Source organism: Eublepharis macularius, chromosome 13 (assembly GCF_028583425.1).
Source record: "Eublepharis macularius isolate TG4126 chromosome 13, MPM_Emac_v1.0, whole genome shotgun sequence".
Classification (NCBI taxonomy): domain Eukaryota; kingdom Metazoa; phylum Chordata; class Lepidosauria; order Squamata; family Eublepharidae; genus Eublepharis; species Eublepharis macularius.
In genome coordinates, this window is record NC_072802.1 from 5,537,742 (window position 1) to 5,555,842 (window position 18,101).

An 18,101-nucleotide genomic window follows, 5' to 3' on the forward strand; every position below is an offset into this window, starting at 1 on the left:
CGAAAAGGTTCCACGAAAGCGCTTTCCCAAGTACCCAAGAATCCGTCTCAAACAAAGCACCTGAAAATAGTGGAGGCTATCAGGCACCTATTACGGATCAAGGCAATAGAACCGGTACCTACACATCTCCAAAGGCAGGGAGTGTACTTGGTCTTTTTCACTGTCCCAAAGAAGAACGGGGACATCCGGGCCATACTAGACCTGAAATGGTTGAACCTTCATATAAGATCCAGGAGGTTCAAGATGGAAATGATGAAGTCTACTGCAGGGGCCATACAGCAAGGGGACTTCCTAGCCTCCATAGACCTGTCAGAGGCCTACCTGCATATCCCTGTCAGGGCTTCTCACAGGAAATTTTTGCTTTTTGCCTACAATGGGGAACATTACCAGTACAGGGCCCTTCCCTTTGGTCTGAAATCCTCTCTGAGGGTATTTACAAAGGTCGTGACTTTGGTGGCCTTCCTCGGGATGCAAGGGATAGCCCTATCACCCTACCTGGATGACATCTTGATAAAGGCACCGTCCCTTGCCTCAGCCCAGAGGGCAGTGGAGACGACCATGGACTGTCTGGAGGAACATGGCTTCATCATCAATCGCCAGAAAAGCACCCTTACCCCGACACAAAGAATTTCACACTTGGGGGTGATAATAGACACAACGGTGGACAAGGTGTTCATATCTCCAGAGAGACAACAGAAGATCCTGGCTATGTTAGAGACAGTTCAGACAGGAAAAGTGATGGAGGTGATGCAACTGGCCAAAATACAGGGTATGATGGTGTCGTGCCAGGATGTTCTGCAGTGGGCCAGATTTCATACCCGGCCGTTGCAGAGATTCTTACCGCCCTTCCAACGGGTCATTGTCTACAGATGGTCCAAGAAAGTGGAGATCCCTCACACGGTGTCACAGGAACTGGCTTGGTGGATGGAACCAGGCAGATTCTCGGAGGGCTCTCTCCTCAGAGAACCCAAGAGAGTGACACTTACGACAGACGCAAGCTTAACAGGCTGGGGTGCTCACATGGAAGGCAAGATGACTCAGGGAGAGTGGCTTCCCGGAGAAAAAGAGGCCAGAATAAACCTCCTGGAGCTCAAAGCGATAAAGAATGGGCTCCTGGAATTCACGGACAGTCTGAAAGGAAAACATGTGATGGTTCACACCGACAATATGACAGTGAAGGCCTACATAAACAGGCAAGGAGGCAGCAGGTCCAGGACCCTAAGCAAAGAGGCAGAAGAGATTTTTCTGTGGGCAGAAGAGAACCTAAAATCCATAAAAGCAAGCCATGTGGCAGGCCAACAGAACGTTCTGACGGACTGGTTGAGCCGGAACAGAGTAGACCAGTCCGAATGGATGCTGAACAAGCAAGTCTTCTCACAGATATGCAAGAGGTTCGCGGATCCGGTAGTGGACCTCTTCACCTCGGCGATGAACAAGCAAGTGTCACAGTTCATATCAAGACACAGGGACCCAGAGGCCATGGGAGTAGATGCGCCGTCCCAGGAGTGGCCTCGGGGACTTCTCTACGCCTTTCCCCCAATGAGGATCCTACACAGAGTAATCCAGAGGATAGTGGATCAGGGGGCAGAGGTCATCCTAGTCGCCCCTTTCTGGCCACGGAGACCCTGGTTCCAGGAACTGAAGAGACTGGCATGTGCAGAACCATGGACTCTTCCTTGCAGGGAGGATCTCTTAACACAAGGGGAGATCCAACACCCGAACCCAAAGGCCCTAAGACTGACAGCTTGGAGGTTGAGCGCGACCAACTTAAGGCCTTAGGTTACTCCGAAAAGGTGATTCTGACAATGCTAGCTTCGAGGAAAGGCTCTACCAATCATAGCTACAACAGGACGTGGCAGGTGTTTCACGAATGGTGTGAGAGAAAGGGACAGAATCCTATGTCAGCGTCTATAAAACAGATTCTTCTTTTCCTACAGGATGGTCTGATAAGGGACTTAGTACAAGCACCCTGAAAAGACAAGTAGCAGCAATCTCAGCCATCAGGGGATCCAAGAAAGGGACTTCTCTTCCTAATAAGCATCCTCATGTGAAAAGGTTTTTGAGGGGGACTGCTTCGCTTAACCCGCCTCAAGTGCACCGTTTCCCGACTTGGAACCTGAACTTAGTGCTGAATGCGCTCACAAGAGAACCTTTTGAGCCCGTGGCTACATGTCCCCTTAAGGAATTGACCCTTAAAACAGTGTTCTTGGTGGGCTTGACCTCTGCAAGAAGGGTGTCAGAGATAGGGACCCTATCAGTGAATAGGGAATTGTGTATTTTCCATCAGGATAAAGTGGTTCTTAGAACAGATCCCTCCTTTATACCTAAAGTCAATTCATCGTTCCATAGAGGGGAAGATATAGTTCTACCGTCCTTCTGTGCCAACCCTAAACACGAGAAGGAGAAGGAATGGCACAGGTTAGACGTAAGGCGGGCGCTGAGTTTCTATATTGATAGAACCAAACAGTTTCGTAAGGTAGAGAATTTGTTTGTCTCTTTCAAACAGAGTGCAATGGGGAACAAGGTGACTTCTTCGACCATCAGCAGATGGATCAGAGAGTGCATTGAGTTAGCCTACAAAACAAGGAAGGTGCCCCCTCCTAGAGGGATCACTGCTCACTCTCTGAGAGGGACGGCCACCTCGGCTGCTTACAGGTCATTTCCATCCTTGGAGAGGATTTGTAGGGCGGCGACCTGGAGGTCTGTACACACCTTTACAAGACATTATAGGATAGACCAAATGGCTTCTGCGGATGCTGCCTTCAGCAGGAGAGTGCTTCAGCACGTCCTGGAAGCTTAGTCACCCGCCCCATGGTTCACTGCTAGGAATACATCCCAAGCATCTTGACTGCCCCACTCCAGGACCACAGGAGAATGGAAGATTTAAAACCACTTACCGTGAAGCTTCCTTTCTCTGTGGTCCAGGAGTGGGGCAGTCGTAACCCACCCAGCTATGGAAGGAAATGGGATGGAAAGGTGGATGGGACTGAGCAAAGTGAGCCAGGTTTTCTGTCAGATTGTTGTTGAGGTTATTATGTGTTGCAAAAAACAAAACAAAACAAAATTTATTCTGTTAGTATTATAGTTGTATGATTCAGGTGGTGAGAGCCTGGACAAATTGATGGGGAACTGTGAGGGCTTGGAAAGGAACTGAAGAGCCTGGGAGCCCCTCCCCTAGGATCCCCTAGGGTCATCCGACCCTGCGCAAGATGGAGGAGGAGCTACCCAAGCGTCTTGACTGCCCCACTCCTGGACCACCGAGAAAGGAAGCTTCACAGTAAGTGGTTTTAAATCTTCCATTCTCACTATTAAGCAAATGCAAATGAAGCAGGAGGCAAATGTGAGACAAAGAGCAGAAGGCAGTGAAGTATCTGTTATACCTGCTCTCCAGTAAGCCACACAGTGACATAGAGGTATGCTTGAATATGGACAGCCCCTCTGCCCCCATCATGTGCTGAATTCCCAATAGGTGCTTTGAGTTGTGCATCTGTTACCCAGCTTCGTTGGCAAATATCTTGAAGATCAGCACAGACTGTTGGAAGATCTGCTTTGGTTATTTTGAAAAATGGTGTATGCAGGGTCTTTTGGTCCCATATACTGGCTTTGGTCCAGTCCTGACTCACAGTAGCATCATTTTTGTACTTTTTCTGTGTGGTCCTCATTTCATAAGGTAAATTTGGTATGTTCGAAATGATTGTATTACAAGCTGAACTCAATAATAATAATATGAGGTGAGGAGTGAGGTTTAGGGTTAACACAGTCATCTCGGTAGTGGATTGTAGATTAACTTGAACTTACTACAGCATTAATATACTCTATTAAGAAGTTTTGGTATGCTGTCTATAAATACTCGAAATCAACTAGTAGAAAAATCTGTTTCTTGTCCTGAAAGTTACTCCTCGGCGTATCTGCCCATCTTGCAGCTGTTTTTACCCAAGATTCACCTGTGCATTGTTCCTTATGCCTGTTTAATGACAGATTGCCTGATTATGTATTTGATGGAGGGTATATTCTGTCCTTCGGCTGTTTCTGTTTCCTCCAGTGCAAGCAGCTTGCACTTTTACCAGGCAGTGCTGGTTTCTCTTCACACTTCAAAGAAAAAGAGGAAATACTTCCTTCTTCCCTCCACATTGTGCTGCTCCACACTCTCTGTGTTGTGATACTTGAGCCACCCCAGCTCCCGTGCATATGGAAGGCCTCTCCGGGGCTACGTTTCTTTGTAGGAATGAACTCCTGTTTTTAATAGCTGATGTTGCAGTCACACATGCGGCAACTGGAGAGGAGACCAGCCATTAACTGGTTATGTTTCAGTGGAGAGAATGGAGTTCTGCTCACAATTCCTTTTAAAAAGCAAAATATCGTAAAGAAAAACACCCCCCTTCTTTCATCCCAAGTGAGCAAGATACACAACAGTCTTTCCCCCTGTGATGTCTGTAGTATTTTTAGCTATACCACACTTGACTTGGAAATTCTGCATCCTCCTTTTCCTTCCTCTTGTTGATAGATGTGGAAGTTTCTTAGTAAATAAGCACCAATTAACTCCCAGGGTCTGCATTTTTAAAGGGGAGATAAGGATAAACACCAGTCCAGCTTTTCCTGTCCTTTCCCTTCAACAGTCACGAAGTTTTAAGAAATTAAATAAATCTCCTATTAGGCCTGCCTGGTTCTTCTGCTGTAATTTTCTAAAATAACAGCATGTGAAAATAATTCAGTTCTCAAAATGGCCATTCTAAAAAGAGAAATTCAAATATCAGGCCTATGGTTGAGTGGTGGTCAGTTATCAAGCTATTATGGATGATTTTTTGTGCCTAGTCTGGATTTCTGAACCTCTAACTAAAGAATTTCTGTGTTAGCCTTGCAGAAGTGGGTGGGATTAGCTAAGCTGCATTTTGGCACAGGCTACAGTGTGTGGCCTGTGTTTGTACATGTTCGTATCCTGTCATGTGGGTTTTTTTTTTCTCTTTTGGCTCCGTTGTTTGCTTAATCTTTTCCAGACTCCTTTACAAGCAAAACTGCATTTAATACAGTTTAGAGATTGAAAGTTGTGTCGAGATAATTAAAGTTTGAAATCTTGGGCTTCCTTTCCCAACTCTACCACCAGCTTCTGTTTGTTGAGTGGAGGTTCACCTGTGGGTCTCATTGCCATTTTTGTGCCGAAATGGCTAAGTTATAGAAAAATGGCTACTCCAAGAGGACACATATGACAAATGACTTTGAGTGCTTCAGGACTGTGGAGGAGACTAAACATCTTCATACGCTCAATAATGGGTCCAGGGTCTGGGTGCCAGGCCCGTGCAGCAGACGGCTGCTCTACAAATTAGAGCCATCATTTGCTGGAAGTGAAGAGTCCACGACCTTACTGAAGCTGTGGGCACATTTGGGATTGGGCAGCACCATAAAATAGCATAAAATGACAGAGGTAGCTGCCACCCAACGGGCAGCCTGTGCAGATGCAAAGCGGGCAGCTCCTGTGCTCATTGGAAGTGACTCCTGAATCCAAGAGGCAGAGAAAAGCTGCAATCTGCTGTTCTTTGGAGAAATTTTGCTCTTTGCTTTTCTTCTCCCAAGAAAGGAGGTTTGCTCCCTCCATGGCCACAGGAGGAAGTTTCCAAGCCTAGAGGCTGAGGGCCAAAATACACGGTAAGTTTATGTACTAGATGACTCTGGGTTTTCTGAACCCAAATTACACATCAACTGCAGGAATGTCGTTTTAAAGATCAGAGGGAATATTTTTCTGGGTTAACTGCTGCTTGGAAGGGAGGGGCTCCTGCCTCCCCCCCCCCCCCCCCGGCCATTTTCAGACATTGAAACAGCCAAAACATTTCCTCTGATCTTTAAGATGTCATTCCCGCCACTGCAGTGTTGACTTCAGGGAAAACAAGGTTGGGTTTGGGACACTCAGTCGTCTCATGAACAAACGTATCATATATTTTGGCCCTTAGGAAAGTCTGTCTATAGCCTGTTCCTGCCCAGGATGAGTTCAGTGCTTTACTAGTTGGCTGGTTGAGAGTAACCCGAAGCTCCCTGTTTTTTCCCCATATTTCTGTCAAGGCCCTTTGGATTTTATCCTCACAGCACAAGATGCATGTGAGTGCCAGGAAACGCATTGGTGGGTACTGTGGTTGGGGATTGCTGCCATAATCTGTATATTGTTTGCCTCAGTTCCTGTATAAATTGTTACTCCATGCATATCTGTGTTTAAGTAGTTTTTTGAGGATGCTTTCATAAGCTGATGTGCAAGTGGAGTGTGTAATTTTTAAGGGGCCGTACATCTCTAGCAACATAGAAATTGCTATTTTTTAAAACTACTATCTGTAACTCTCCATTTTGGTTTCCAGAGGTGGTTTTTGAGGATTATAAGTAGTTTTTAAACAAACAAATGGAGTGATGTTCACTTATAAGAGGAAAGCATTACCCAAATTGGTTTAGCCTGAGTTTTAGTGTCTTTTTAGAATAAATTCTTTTATATGGAGGCGAGGAGGGATCTTGTTAGATCCAAATTATCTAAAGCCCGGGAGGATTTCTGGCTTACCTACACATTTGGATAGCCTGCAGTGTTTAGTCAGCTTATTGGTTGAATTAGATGGTCAAGAATCGTAGAGGCGGAAGGGACCTCCCGGATCATCTGGTCCAACCACAATTTCTGGTCCACAAGGCAGGAAATTCACAACTACTTGTCAGTTTACGGAATTCAAGTTACTCTGATTTCATCTCCCACCCCTTGCTGCAAGAACTCCAGGGTCTCTTGAGTCAAAAGGGTCTTTATTGAAAGACTATATTCAAAGTACAGGTGTCCATAATAAATCCAAATGCTAGAGAGCTTCTGGCTGAACACAAGGCTTTGTTGAGAATGACATGTTAGTTACATGTTGCAATATATCAAACCTCCTTTCCATTCCCCCCCCCATCTGCCCAGTCAAAGCAGAGGACTGGGAAGGCGAGGGAAGCTCCTCCAAGGTCGGTGGTTAGTTGGGATAGATAAAGCCGCTCTGGGAACACAGCTGCCTCCTGTGAACCTGCAGACAAACAGCTCTGGGAAACTACAGTTGTGAGATACATCAGAAAAGCAATATGGTCGTACAGTGGATAGTATGTCTGACACTACTTCCCCCTGCATACCCAGTGACCCCTGCTGCTTGCCCAAAAGAGAGCAGAAAACCTCCAGGTTTCCTGGCCAAACTGAAATGGAGAAAATTGCTTCCTGGTCCCAAAATTGTGATCGACATTACTCTGGGTGTGTAAAAAAGGACCACAAGAACTAAGCACTTAATGTAACTCTTCTTGTCCTCTCTCTCATGACCTGGTGTGTTAGATACCAGATTTCTTGTGTCATGTAGAGTTGAAGTGGTTAAAACTGGGGAGACCTGATCCCTACTCTGACATGAATTTTACTAAGTGCCCTTCTTGGAGGTAAGGCAGGATTAAAACGTGAGAGACAGGTAGATGATGAAAACAAGACCAAGTTATATAGCCCTTCAAGGACGACTGCGTTCATTTTGGCATATTTTTGCAGGCTAAAGCCTGCTTCATCAGAAGCAACATTGCAGATGATGAATGGCCTTTTTATTGAATGCTTGATCCTGAGCTAAAAACCTTGGGTTGCAGTTTCTGCCATTGGTGATCTGATTTTTGTGTTCCGCCGTGGATAAGAAACAAAGAAGGACTCTGTTCTGTCACCACATCACAGTTATTGGACCAAGAGAACCTCCATATTAAACAAGCATACAAAGGTGATAGGATCGCCTCTTGCTCTCTCTCCATTTGCCCCGTGCTTTTCATGGACGAAACACAAGAGCAATTAGTACTTATCTCTCATACGTCTACCAGTCAGTGCTTTGAGTAGCATACTGCCAGGAGGGCAGTGAAATGGCCGACCTGCAGGTAAAGTTAGTTAGTCGTAGGTAAGGAACTCCACCAGGCATGCAGGAAAACATTTGGTTGTAAATTTTAAAATCCAGTCTGATGAAGACTGAATGTACAGATGCCAGGCAGCTCTCAAGAGACTTCGCTTCAGGAGTAAAAGTTCTTTATTAATAAGATGCCAGTGTCATACACTTACGCCATCCTTGCGAGGACCGGTGGCTACAGACAAGCATCAAGCAGATAGAGGTTCCCCAAGGCTACTCCTAATTCCCCCCTCCCCCTTTCTCCTAACACTCCTCTAACTCTGCAAACAGGAAAACAGGCTGTGTGATTCATGGACTTCTCAAGGCCAGGCAGGCTCCCAGACGTGGGAGAGATTACAAGAACAAGCACCTTCCTTTCTCGGTTTCCCACCCTGGGTTCAAATGACAGAATCGTCTCAACAGCATCAGCTCCAGCTGCAGGGGGGTATTGAATATGACAGGTGATCCTGAGCACCTGACAGTTTTTGTCCTCCAGGAGCTAGACTGCTCAGGGCAAATGAACATTAATTAAAGGGAGAGGGTGCTCATTATTTCCTCTGATGCATCTGTTCCATTAACATGATAGAAGTTTGTTTTGTTTTGTTTTTAAAATCTCCCACACAAACTGTTACAGACAGTTGTTCAGTTTTCTGAGAAGCATTGTCTGACGAAGGGAAATTTGACTCTCGACAACTCACACCCTGGAAATCTGGTTGGTCTTTAAAGTGCTGCTGGACCTGAATCTGTCTCTGCTACTACAGACCAATGTGGCTACTCACCGGAAACTATTGTTTACTTTGATTCTCAACAGCTGATATCTTGGAAATCTAGTTGGTCTTGCTGTACTTACTACAAGTCATTCTTTTTCTCAGATCTTTTTGTTGACAGGAGCTATGGGGATGTTTTACATTAAAAAGTATGATCATTCTTGGAAGAAAAATTCACTCTTACAACATGATCTGTCACCTTCAACTAAACTTTAAGTTTAGTATACTAAGATGTGTATACTAAGTATACTAAACTGTGAGAATATTTTCTGAGTCCAGTTTAATAAAATAGGACTTTTTTCTAAGTAGACTTTCTTATGAAAGCTCCATATGAAAGCAGAAAGGCTTAAGGGCATTTTTGCCTCTGTTTTCTTCCTGAAGAACTTGAGCCCATCTAGAGATGGTAGTAGACATGGCAGGACACCTGGGTGGCTAGTTGACATTGACAGAGAGGTAGTGGAGAGGCATCTGACTGCACTGGATGAATACAAATCCCCTGGGCCGGATGGGGTGCACCCAAGAGTGCTCAAAGAACTTCCTAGAGAACTTGCAGAGTTCATCATCTGTCCATCATCTTCAAGGCCTCCTGGAGGACCTGTGTAATACTGTTGCGTCTGTTTGGCTGACTAGATTCTAAGTGGGCATTCTGCCCTTTTTAAAAGTGCTTTGGAAAATAATTCATGGAAAATATCCCACGTTTATCTTCACAACAGTCTTATGATGCAGATTGTATAGAGAATATGTTTGGGGGTTGGATCCTGTGCATTGTTTCCATGGGTCCAAGGACCTCTGCCTATCGAGCGCAGCATTCTTGGTTCCCCACACCCACAGCAGCTTGAAATTCCCCAAAAATCCTGTTCCTGGAGGGTCCTCCTCTCCCACAGCAACAAGATTTCTAGGGGGTCCATTTGAAAGCTACTGCAGGATTTTGATAGTTTACGGGGGACTTGAATGTTTACTTTATCCACCTCACTACCCTAGGTGGCTAGTCCCCCTGTGCAAGCACCGAGTCATTACTGACCCATAGGGGGACGTTGCATCATGACATTTTCTTGGCAGACTTTTTACGGGGTGGTTTGCCATTGCCTTCCTCAGTCATCTACAGTTTACCCCCAGGAAACCGGGTACGCATTTTACCGATTTCGGAAGAATGAAAGGCTGAGTCAACCTTGAGCCAGCTACCTGAACCCAGCTTCCGCCAAAATTGAACTCAGGTCATGAGCAGAGCTTGGACTGCAGTTCTGCAGCTTACCACTCTGCACCACGGGGCTCTTACAGTCTTAAAGTATTTTCAGTTAATAATGTAGCCAAGTCAGTCAGACTAGTGTCCAGATTTGGGAGGGAGGGTGTTGTCCAGTAATGTTCAGGATGGACGAAAGCCTTTTTTTCACTGAATGTGGAATTAAAGAATTCATTGTTGCAGGATGCAGTGACAGCAAATAACTTAGATTTAAATAAATGGGTTAGAAGAATTCCTGGAAGACAGTATCAGTCAACAGCTCTTAGCCATGCCAGCTAATTAACACCTTCAGAGGCAGTATATCTTTGACAGATGCTGGAGAAAACAATAAGAGAGGGCTATTGCCATCATTACCTGGTTAGGAGCAAGCAAAGCAATTTGTGTGGCCACTGTTGGAAAAAAATTCCTAGCACCACTTGCTGCTGTGCTCTGGTCACACACATGTTTTCCAATGCTGCTTTTTTCTTTTGGCTCAGGTAAAGAAGAAGCATGTTTATGTTGACAAGGTGGAGAAGATGCAGCAGGCGTTGGCTCAGTTGCAGGCCGCCTGCGAAAAACGAGAGCAGTTGGAGCACCGACTCAGAACTAGGCTGGAGAGGGAGCTGGAATCTCTCCGGATGCAGCAGGTAAAGGGAACTTAGCCAGGCTGGTTTTTTCTTTAAAAATACAGAATCTAATAATTCTCCTGTTTTTTCTTTAAAATTTAAAAATGCAGAATCTAGTGATTGATTTCTAGCAAATATGAAAACCAGGTGCAGGAGGGGGTTATGTTTTGAAAAGGGTGTGTGTGCTTTTTGAGCATTTTCTATTTGCTATTTTGCTGTTTCAAAAAGGCCTTTGTTATGAAGTGAATTGAGTGTGCATCACAGTTGGCCTGTTACGTAGCAGTTGTTTAGTTGGTCCATTTCATGGCTAGAAGAGTTTTCAGCCCAAGATGAAGTGCCTGGAAAGCTTTTCATATTGGAGGCTGAAACTATTCTGGGGGTATGAAGGAGCCACACTGCCAACTGCAGTGGCCACACAGTCAAGTCAGCTTTTATTTGTATGAATCACTCCCTTCTAAGACACACTGAAGCCACAAAGTTAGGACTCGTGTATCTGAATGGGCCTTGTGTCTTGGCAGCAGGCAGGCAACCAGCTAACTGGCTCATCTCTTGACTTGTCACACTAGCGACAGGGCACGTCTCAGCCCGCCAACATCTCAGAGTGCAATGCCACCTCACTTATGGAGCTCCTGCGGGAAAAGGAAGAGAGGATTCTCGCTCTGGAAGCAGACATGACTAAGTGGGAGCAGAAATACCTAGAAGAAAGCGTGATGCGTCAGTTTGCATTGGATGCAGCAGCTACTGTTGCTGCACAGAGGTAACCAGGGTTAGAATCTTGGGGCTGGAAGGGGCCTTGTAGGCTGTCTCGTCCACGGTGCTGCTCAGTGTGGGAAATTCCCAACTGATGTGCTTGAAGATCTCCAGAGAAGGTGGAGAATCTGCCGCCACCAGTATCAAACTGTTAATGTGTTTGGAAATCTCTCTTAATATTCTCTCAGAACCTGTCTTCCTGAACTTGGGCCATTAGATCTCCCTTTGCCTTCTAGTGCAACAATCTTTGCCCTGTTTGGTATGAGAGCCTTTCCAATAGTTGAAGAGTGCAGTCTCCACTCATTCTTCTGCAGGCTAAACATACCCAGTTCGTCTTTCTTTGTGGGGCTTTTGTGGTAGAAGAGACCCACTGACCTGTGAGCACTGCCCCTTCTGGCCATATAACATCTGTCCATCCAAGTCTCCGCCTGGCACATCCCACCCACCTGGTGCAGCCCCCCCCAACCCTTAGAGGGGCTTTCGCTTCTTCTCCCTTGTACCAACTGCCACCCACATGGCCTTTGTGGAAATTACCTATAGGAAGAGCCAAGAGTCCCAACACAGCAATAAATTTGGGCAAGGGATCCCAAAAGAAATGTGTAAAACATAATCCCTCTGTACATGCCTAAATTTAAATCTTCTGTTAAAACAGGCTCTCTAACATAGAAATCTCCAGCTTATTAGGAAATTCCCATACCTTTTACTCATTGGCTACACATTGGCTAGGTTTCAGCTCCTCCAGCTTGCAGATGAAATCAGAGAGCCTGTCCCAGGAGGTTTTATTATCTCCTTCCCCCCCCCCCCCCGCTCCCCCTGGGCAAGTCAAAGGGCAGGTCAGAGAGGCTTTTCCCGAGGGCTCCAGGAAGAAAAAACTCTGGCATTGTAGTCCTCCCTGCCCCCTTCCCCCACCTAGAAGAGTAAGCTTTTAGTAAAGACCTTACGTGCAGCTTAGAAAGCATTTGGCTTCCCCTCCCACTTCTTCTCAGTTAAGAGACCCTTTTAAAACTGGGGTATTGATACAGTCCAGACCTACAAATAAAAAGCATTTCTCCACAGCTTTATTTCCAGATCCCTAGTCCTCTTCATTGCTTGCCTCTAATCCGCTATGCAGGGCCAAAAAGGAGTGGAAATCAAGGTCCTTTACTACTGCCCCCATTCTGTTAAAAATGCTTGGTATAAATTACACCAATTAAGCAATTCTCTTGTGCATAGATTCTTTTTAGAAAAGGAGAATAATAGTAAAGGAATGAAACCGGGTATGTACTAAGTTGGGCAGCCGTGGCTGGGAGAAATAGGAATCATGAGAAATCCCACATGTCTTTTTCTCCCCCCCCCCCCCGCCCCCAACAAGTCCCGCAATTTCTGAGTGTGCGTTCTTTGCTCCACAGACACAAATGCAAGAAATGAGATCTGTATTTCCTATGAGCCAAAGGCTGTAAGATCCAAGCAGAGCTGCTCTGGGAACCAAATTCTGCAAGAACCCAGATAGCACGTTGTGGGGATCAGCCTCCACCACCAGTGCTTGATTCCCAATGAAAGAGCTGCTCAGACACGCATCTAAACACAAATGTGTAAGCGCGACTTAGTTGTTAATGCAGGGCCAAAATGTACCGTGTTCGCATTAATTACACACAGTGCAAGTGCTGGTATTGAGAGAAGAGTCCTGCACCACAAAACAGATGTGCAAGCAGTGAGCAGTTCTGCGAACCTCCCGTTGGTGGTTTTGGTAGGTTATTCCTACGTTGCCTTTTGCCAGTTTTCCCTGGGTGGGCACATGCCCCCACATCTTCCTATGACAGCTTTGTACATCGCACGATGCCTCGCAATCACTGGCTAGAGTTTAGTGGCTCCTGCCTGCTAGCAGCTGCACCTCTGCTTTACCGCAGTACTGCTTTTCTATTCCAAGACATGTAGACATTTTGCTTTGCACACTTTTATTACATTGGAGCAAGTCATCATAATTAAATTCTCAGGAGCATCAAGGGAACTGTATATTCCAAAAGCCAGTCCAGAGCCAGAGCTTGTACCACGTTTTTCCTTTCAGAGGTGGCTCTGAAGAGTTGCGCCTTCCCTGCTCCATCCAGATCAGCCCACTTGGCCATCTCTTCAGCCAGGGCTGCTTGTCCCAGCAATACCTCTGATGTGGGCAAATATTATCCCCAATTACACAAACTACCTGAAGCCAAAAGTGGGTCTGAACTCTTCTAAAATTTCCCCATTGTCCTTGCCGTTCCCTTCCTCTATCAAGGGAATCAGTGATTTGGTGTGATGGTGTTTTAAATGAGCATCTTGTAGAACTGCCCCAGTTCCTCCTCTGGGTTTCAAACACTTCAAAGCTTTCCTTTGGTGTTCTTTACTGAGGAAGACAGCCTGTTTTTTAGAAATCTTCTTCAGCAGAAACAGTGAATGAAGGAAATGAGAATCTAGGCTTGATTACATTTGCCTAGAAAAGGAGATGAAAAGAAATCTCAATCATGCCAGCCAAACATTCCATAAAAACCGACCAAAGAATTGCTGCCACCCCCCCAAAAGCTGTTTCTTTGGTTAACTGTTTATTTTTTACATGTTTATTACTAATAGTTTTTGAATTAATGACTGTTACTGTTCTAAATTAGAGATTAGAAGCCTCCTCAGTAACTGTTATGATGTGAATGTGAGATATACATTTTTAAATAAATATTGTTCACCCACATTTGCAAAAAAAAAAGTTTTTAACAGCATTAGCTTAAACTGCAGAGAAAAAAAATGGAAGTATACCCCAGGAAGAGATATGCAAAGAAACGTAGATGCTTCTTTCTTAGTCCTGGGAGTATGCATCTTTGGCTTGGACCCTGGGCCCCTTCACTCTAATATTTGAACCATTTTCTTCACTGTTGTCATTTTTAAAAAATGTTTGATGGCTGAGTGCTCTCCAGAACCAGGATTACCAACCTTGACATAAAAAGGTTCCATTGCCTATTGGGGAGCGGGGAGCTTATGAGAACAAAAACCCTGAACAAAGAAAATGAACATGTTTTAGAAAAATCTAGACTTGGTTACTTTTGCTTTGCACAGTATGTTCCTGCCTGCAGGAAATTTTTTATATACAGTGCAGTGAGCAGGCCTGTTTTGGGCCTATTTTATGCCAAGAGGCATGCCTACTTGACCAGAGTCTGCAAAGCTTGGTCTGTTCCTGCGAGAAAATGATGGAGCCATCTCGAAGCTTGTTCGTGTTACCAGCCACAGCTGCACAGATCCCTTAAAACAGCTGAGGAGGGAGTCGAGGCACTCACGGCCATTATTCCTGGGGAACATCCCTACTCGTGAGCTTATCTTGAACCACCTTGGTTCCCATTGGAGGAGGGGTCAGGTGGGAGAGCTTGGTTCGACTGCAGAGGATTGAGCCCATAGATCACCACCATATTCTGATTGGTTAATTCATCTTGCTCTGTTGCTGGGCTTTTGAGAATAAAGGTTGGCTCAGTTAGCCATGCAGTCACTCTGGGATTGACTCTTGATACGGCCATGCCTTTTGCCACCTCCGACTTGAAGCCTGGCATCTGGACATCACTCCTCGCTTGTATTTACAGTCATGCTTTGATGCCTAGAAACTCTGATGCTAGATTTTGCATTGCTGACCAAACACTGGCAAGTATGTTTAGATGTTAGGTTATTTAGCTTTCTTATTTTATCTCTTTTTATGCATATTTTATACATGTGGGGTGTCTCTTTGGTTCAACATCTTCAATCTGAAGATGTTCTTCACTTCTTGATTTCTGCTTGAGATTCAGCTTGCTGTTTCTCAAGTACCATCCGGTTAGGCCTGAGGCTTGGTTCCTGCCCCAGTGCCAGGATTTAGAAGGAAACCTGGTGGCAGTGACTGTTTTGTTGGGCAGGTGGGCCCTAAGACTGGCTCCCCCTGACTTGAGAACTCAGCTTGGGTTCACCACACACAGAACAGCTGATTTTTCCCTTGCATCCTCCACTCCCTTCCAGTACTGCATTGTGTGATTCTGGTGATAGTGTAGCTTACTTGGAGCAAAACATGGCTAAACTCTGCATTTACTCTCCCTGAAGGTGCAGAAGGCAGAGCTGGCAAGTGGGTAGTTGAGAGGACTGATCCTACTAACTTTCCATCAAGTGCTGATCTGCTTGTTTTTAGGGACACCACCATAATCAGCCACTCTCCCAACGCCAGTTATGACACTTCCCTGGAAGCTCGCATTCAGAAGGAAGAGGAGGAGATTTTGATGGCAAACAGGAGGTGCCTTGACATGGAGGGCAGGTAAATTGCAGCCTCAGCAGTTCTTTGTTTCAGCTTTTTGTCTTGTTTAGAAGCATCATTCCAAAATATAGGGCTGTGTCGTAGGTGCAGTTTGCTTTCTTAGTGGAGGCTTACATGGTTGCACTTCCATGCTGACAGGGGTTCTTGCTTCTCAGGAGGGCTGCTTTAATTCTCAAAATTAACAGTAGGGCAATACTTTTTATTAGAGCAAAATAGCGAGCTCAAAGGGAGAGCCTCTGAGCCTCTGGGGCATCTTCAAATCTGATTTCTTTCTCCCCTTTCTGCAACATGTGTTTGTGCTTGCTATTTCTCCGGTGGTCCTAGGAGTGGGGCAGTCCTTACTCTTGGGATATAGCTCCTCCTCTCCGAAGGCAGGGTCAGTCCGCTGATTTTGATCCTGGAGGGGAGGGGCTTGTCCCTGGAATCACCGGTCTTTCTGGCCCTGCCATCTGAGCAGGATGTCTTCAGCAACGCTCTGCAGAGCGCAGTGATCCTGGTGAAGAAGAAACTGCCAGAGAGGAGCCGGGCGTGGCGGTGCGCCGTCTACCCCACCCCCATTTTGCTCGGAACGACAGTGAGCATTAGAGCCAATGGCCCTAGGTTGCTCCTAGGTTCCACAGCCACAACCGCAAAACTCCATCGAGGTTCCCCACCTTTGAGTTGGGAGGAAACCCCCCCCCCTCAAACGGCCAGAGGGTGCGGTGTTTGAGTCCGGGGTAGCCTGTTGTAGAGACTGATATTATCGGGAACTCCCTCAGGCTTGGAAGGAGCAGCCTCCAGCAGCAGCAGAGGACCTGCTCCAACCCCGGCAGCCCCGACTGATCCTGCGGGTAATGGGGGCAGCGAAAGGAAGTGGGGAGGAGAAAAGAGTAGCAGAAGCCTCAGAACCAGCTTGCTCTAAATAAAAAGGAGCCCTCCTTTATTTCTCTTTCCTTTCAGCCGGGACTTGTGAGGTACGCTTTCACTTTCATTTCTCCTTTTGGAGGGAAAATTTCTGTTAGTAGAATGTCAGCAAAGGCAGGCCTAGCCACCTCACATGCCTCAAAGAGCATAAGCCTGCGGTCTAGACTTTCCAAATTCACAGGCCTCAGCCCCTTCTAGCCTCTCAACAGGCCAGTGAAAGAGAAATGTCCAAGGGCCTGGATGGCAGAAATCAGCAAAGGCAGGCCTAGCTACCTCCCAGGCCTCAAAGAACAAATTCCTTCGGCCTAGACTTTCCAAACTCCCAGGCCTCAGCCCCTCCTGGGCCTCTCAACAGTCCAGTGAAAGAGAAAAAGCCCAAGGGCCTGTACCCGTCAGGCAAGAATGCCTGGAAAATTTTCTGATGGTGGTAGGGTCAGCAAAGGCAGGCCTAGCCTCCTTCCAGGCCTCAAAGAGTGCAAGCCTGCGGACTAAACTTGCCCAATTCCCAGGTCTCGGCCCACTCACGGGTGTTTCAAGAAACTAGTGAAAGGGAGAAGGTCTGGGGTTTGCATCCACCAGGCAAGGAAGCCTGAAATGAGTTGCTGTAATGTGGTTAAGTGCTGGGCCATGAATCATTACCCTGCTGGTTCAAGTCCCATAATTACTTGAACTCGGTGGCTGACCTTGGGTAAAAGTCTCAATTACCTAGCGGTTCTGGAGGAATAATGATGATTCTGACCTTACCACAGCCCCTGACTGATATCACACACAGTCCAGGCAAGCCAGATTTCATCAGATCTCAGTACCTCAGCAGGGTTGACCTTGGTTAGCAATTGGATGGTAGACCTCCCAAAAAGACCAGTGTTGCAGAGGCAACTATGACTGGATGACATTTTCCACCACGAAGGGGAAAGAAATTACATGCCCCCTATTTACATAGTCGCAACCATAGTTACTATTTAACAAACAAACTGGTATGGCCCAGGATGGAAATAAGCAATTCAAAGAGGTCCTAAAGGCACACCAATAAATAGTCTAGCAGCTAGACTCTCAGATGGGCAAGAGAGGCATTCCAGTATGGGAGTCTGACTCCAGATAGGTAAAGGGGTGCCCCCTCCCCAGATTAAAGAGGAGACAAGGGCCATTAGAGCACATATCTTGGTTAAGCCTTCAACATGAGGACCCTGAGCGATCAGTTTTCTCCCTCAGCCAAGAAGAAAGGGGAGCTGTTAAAAGAAGGGAAAATCCCCTAGCAGGTCTTCCTCAGGAGCTGTATCCGAGAAGGCTCCCTAAGGTGATGAGGATCCTGGAGTCTTCTCCCTTAAGGACTAAGGGGTTGGAGAGAATCCTCCCTAGAATCAGAAATAACCCCATCAGGGATTACCTTCCAGTAGTCTCTTATACTTGTAGAAATCTAAGAGGGAAACTTTGGCAAAAATAACTACTACTTCCTCCCCCCCCCCTCCCCAAGTCTTACACATTAGTTCCAGGGGTTACTGAGAAGATCAAGCTGCCATTGGTGGATGATCTGGTAACCAGCCTACCGTCTAATCCTGTGCTGCCCGTTGACAAGGATGGACTACCTAGGATTCCAGCATCAAGTGGTTTGAACTGGCTATGCACAGAAAATTGGAAGTTTCTGCTACATCCTTCAGAGCATTGGCAACAGCTCCACTCCTTCCTAGA

The 18,101-nt window shown here is 46.1% G+C and overlaps 1 protein-coding gene across 2 annotated transcripts in view; it reads left to right on the top strand.

Moving 5' to 3' along the window:
* The window catches only part of AMOT (angiomotin), a 95,169-nt gene that overhangs the window by 65,579 nt on the left and 11,489 nt on the right, over window positions 1-18,101 (top strand). For both annotated transcript variants that reach the window (XM_054995907.1, XM_054995905.1), the window contains exons 8-10: window positions 10,370-10,519; window positions 11,065-11,255; window positions 15,390-15,512. In XM_054995907.1, the coding sequence (XP_054851882.1) occupies window positions 10,370-10,519; window positions 11,065-11,255; window positions 15,390-15,512 (464 nt within the window). The remainder of the gene's footprint in view (window positions 1-10,369; window positions 10,520-11,064; window positions 11,256-15,389; window positions 15,513-18,101) is intronic.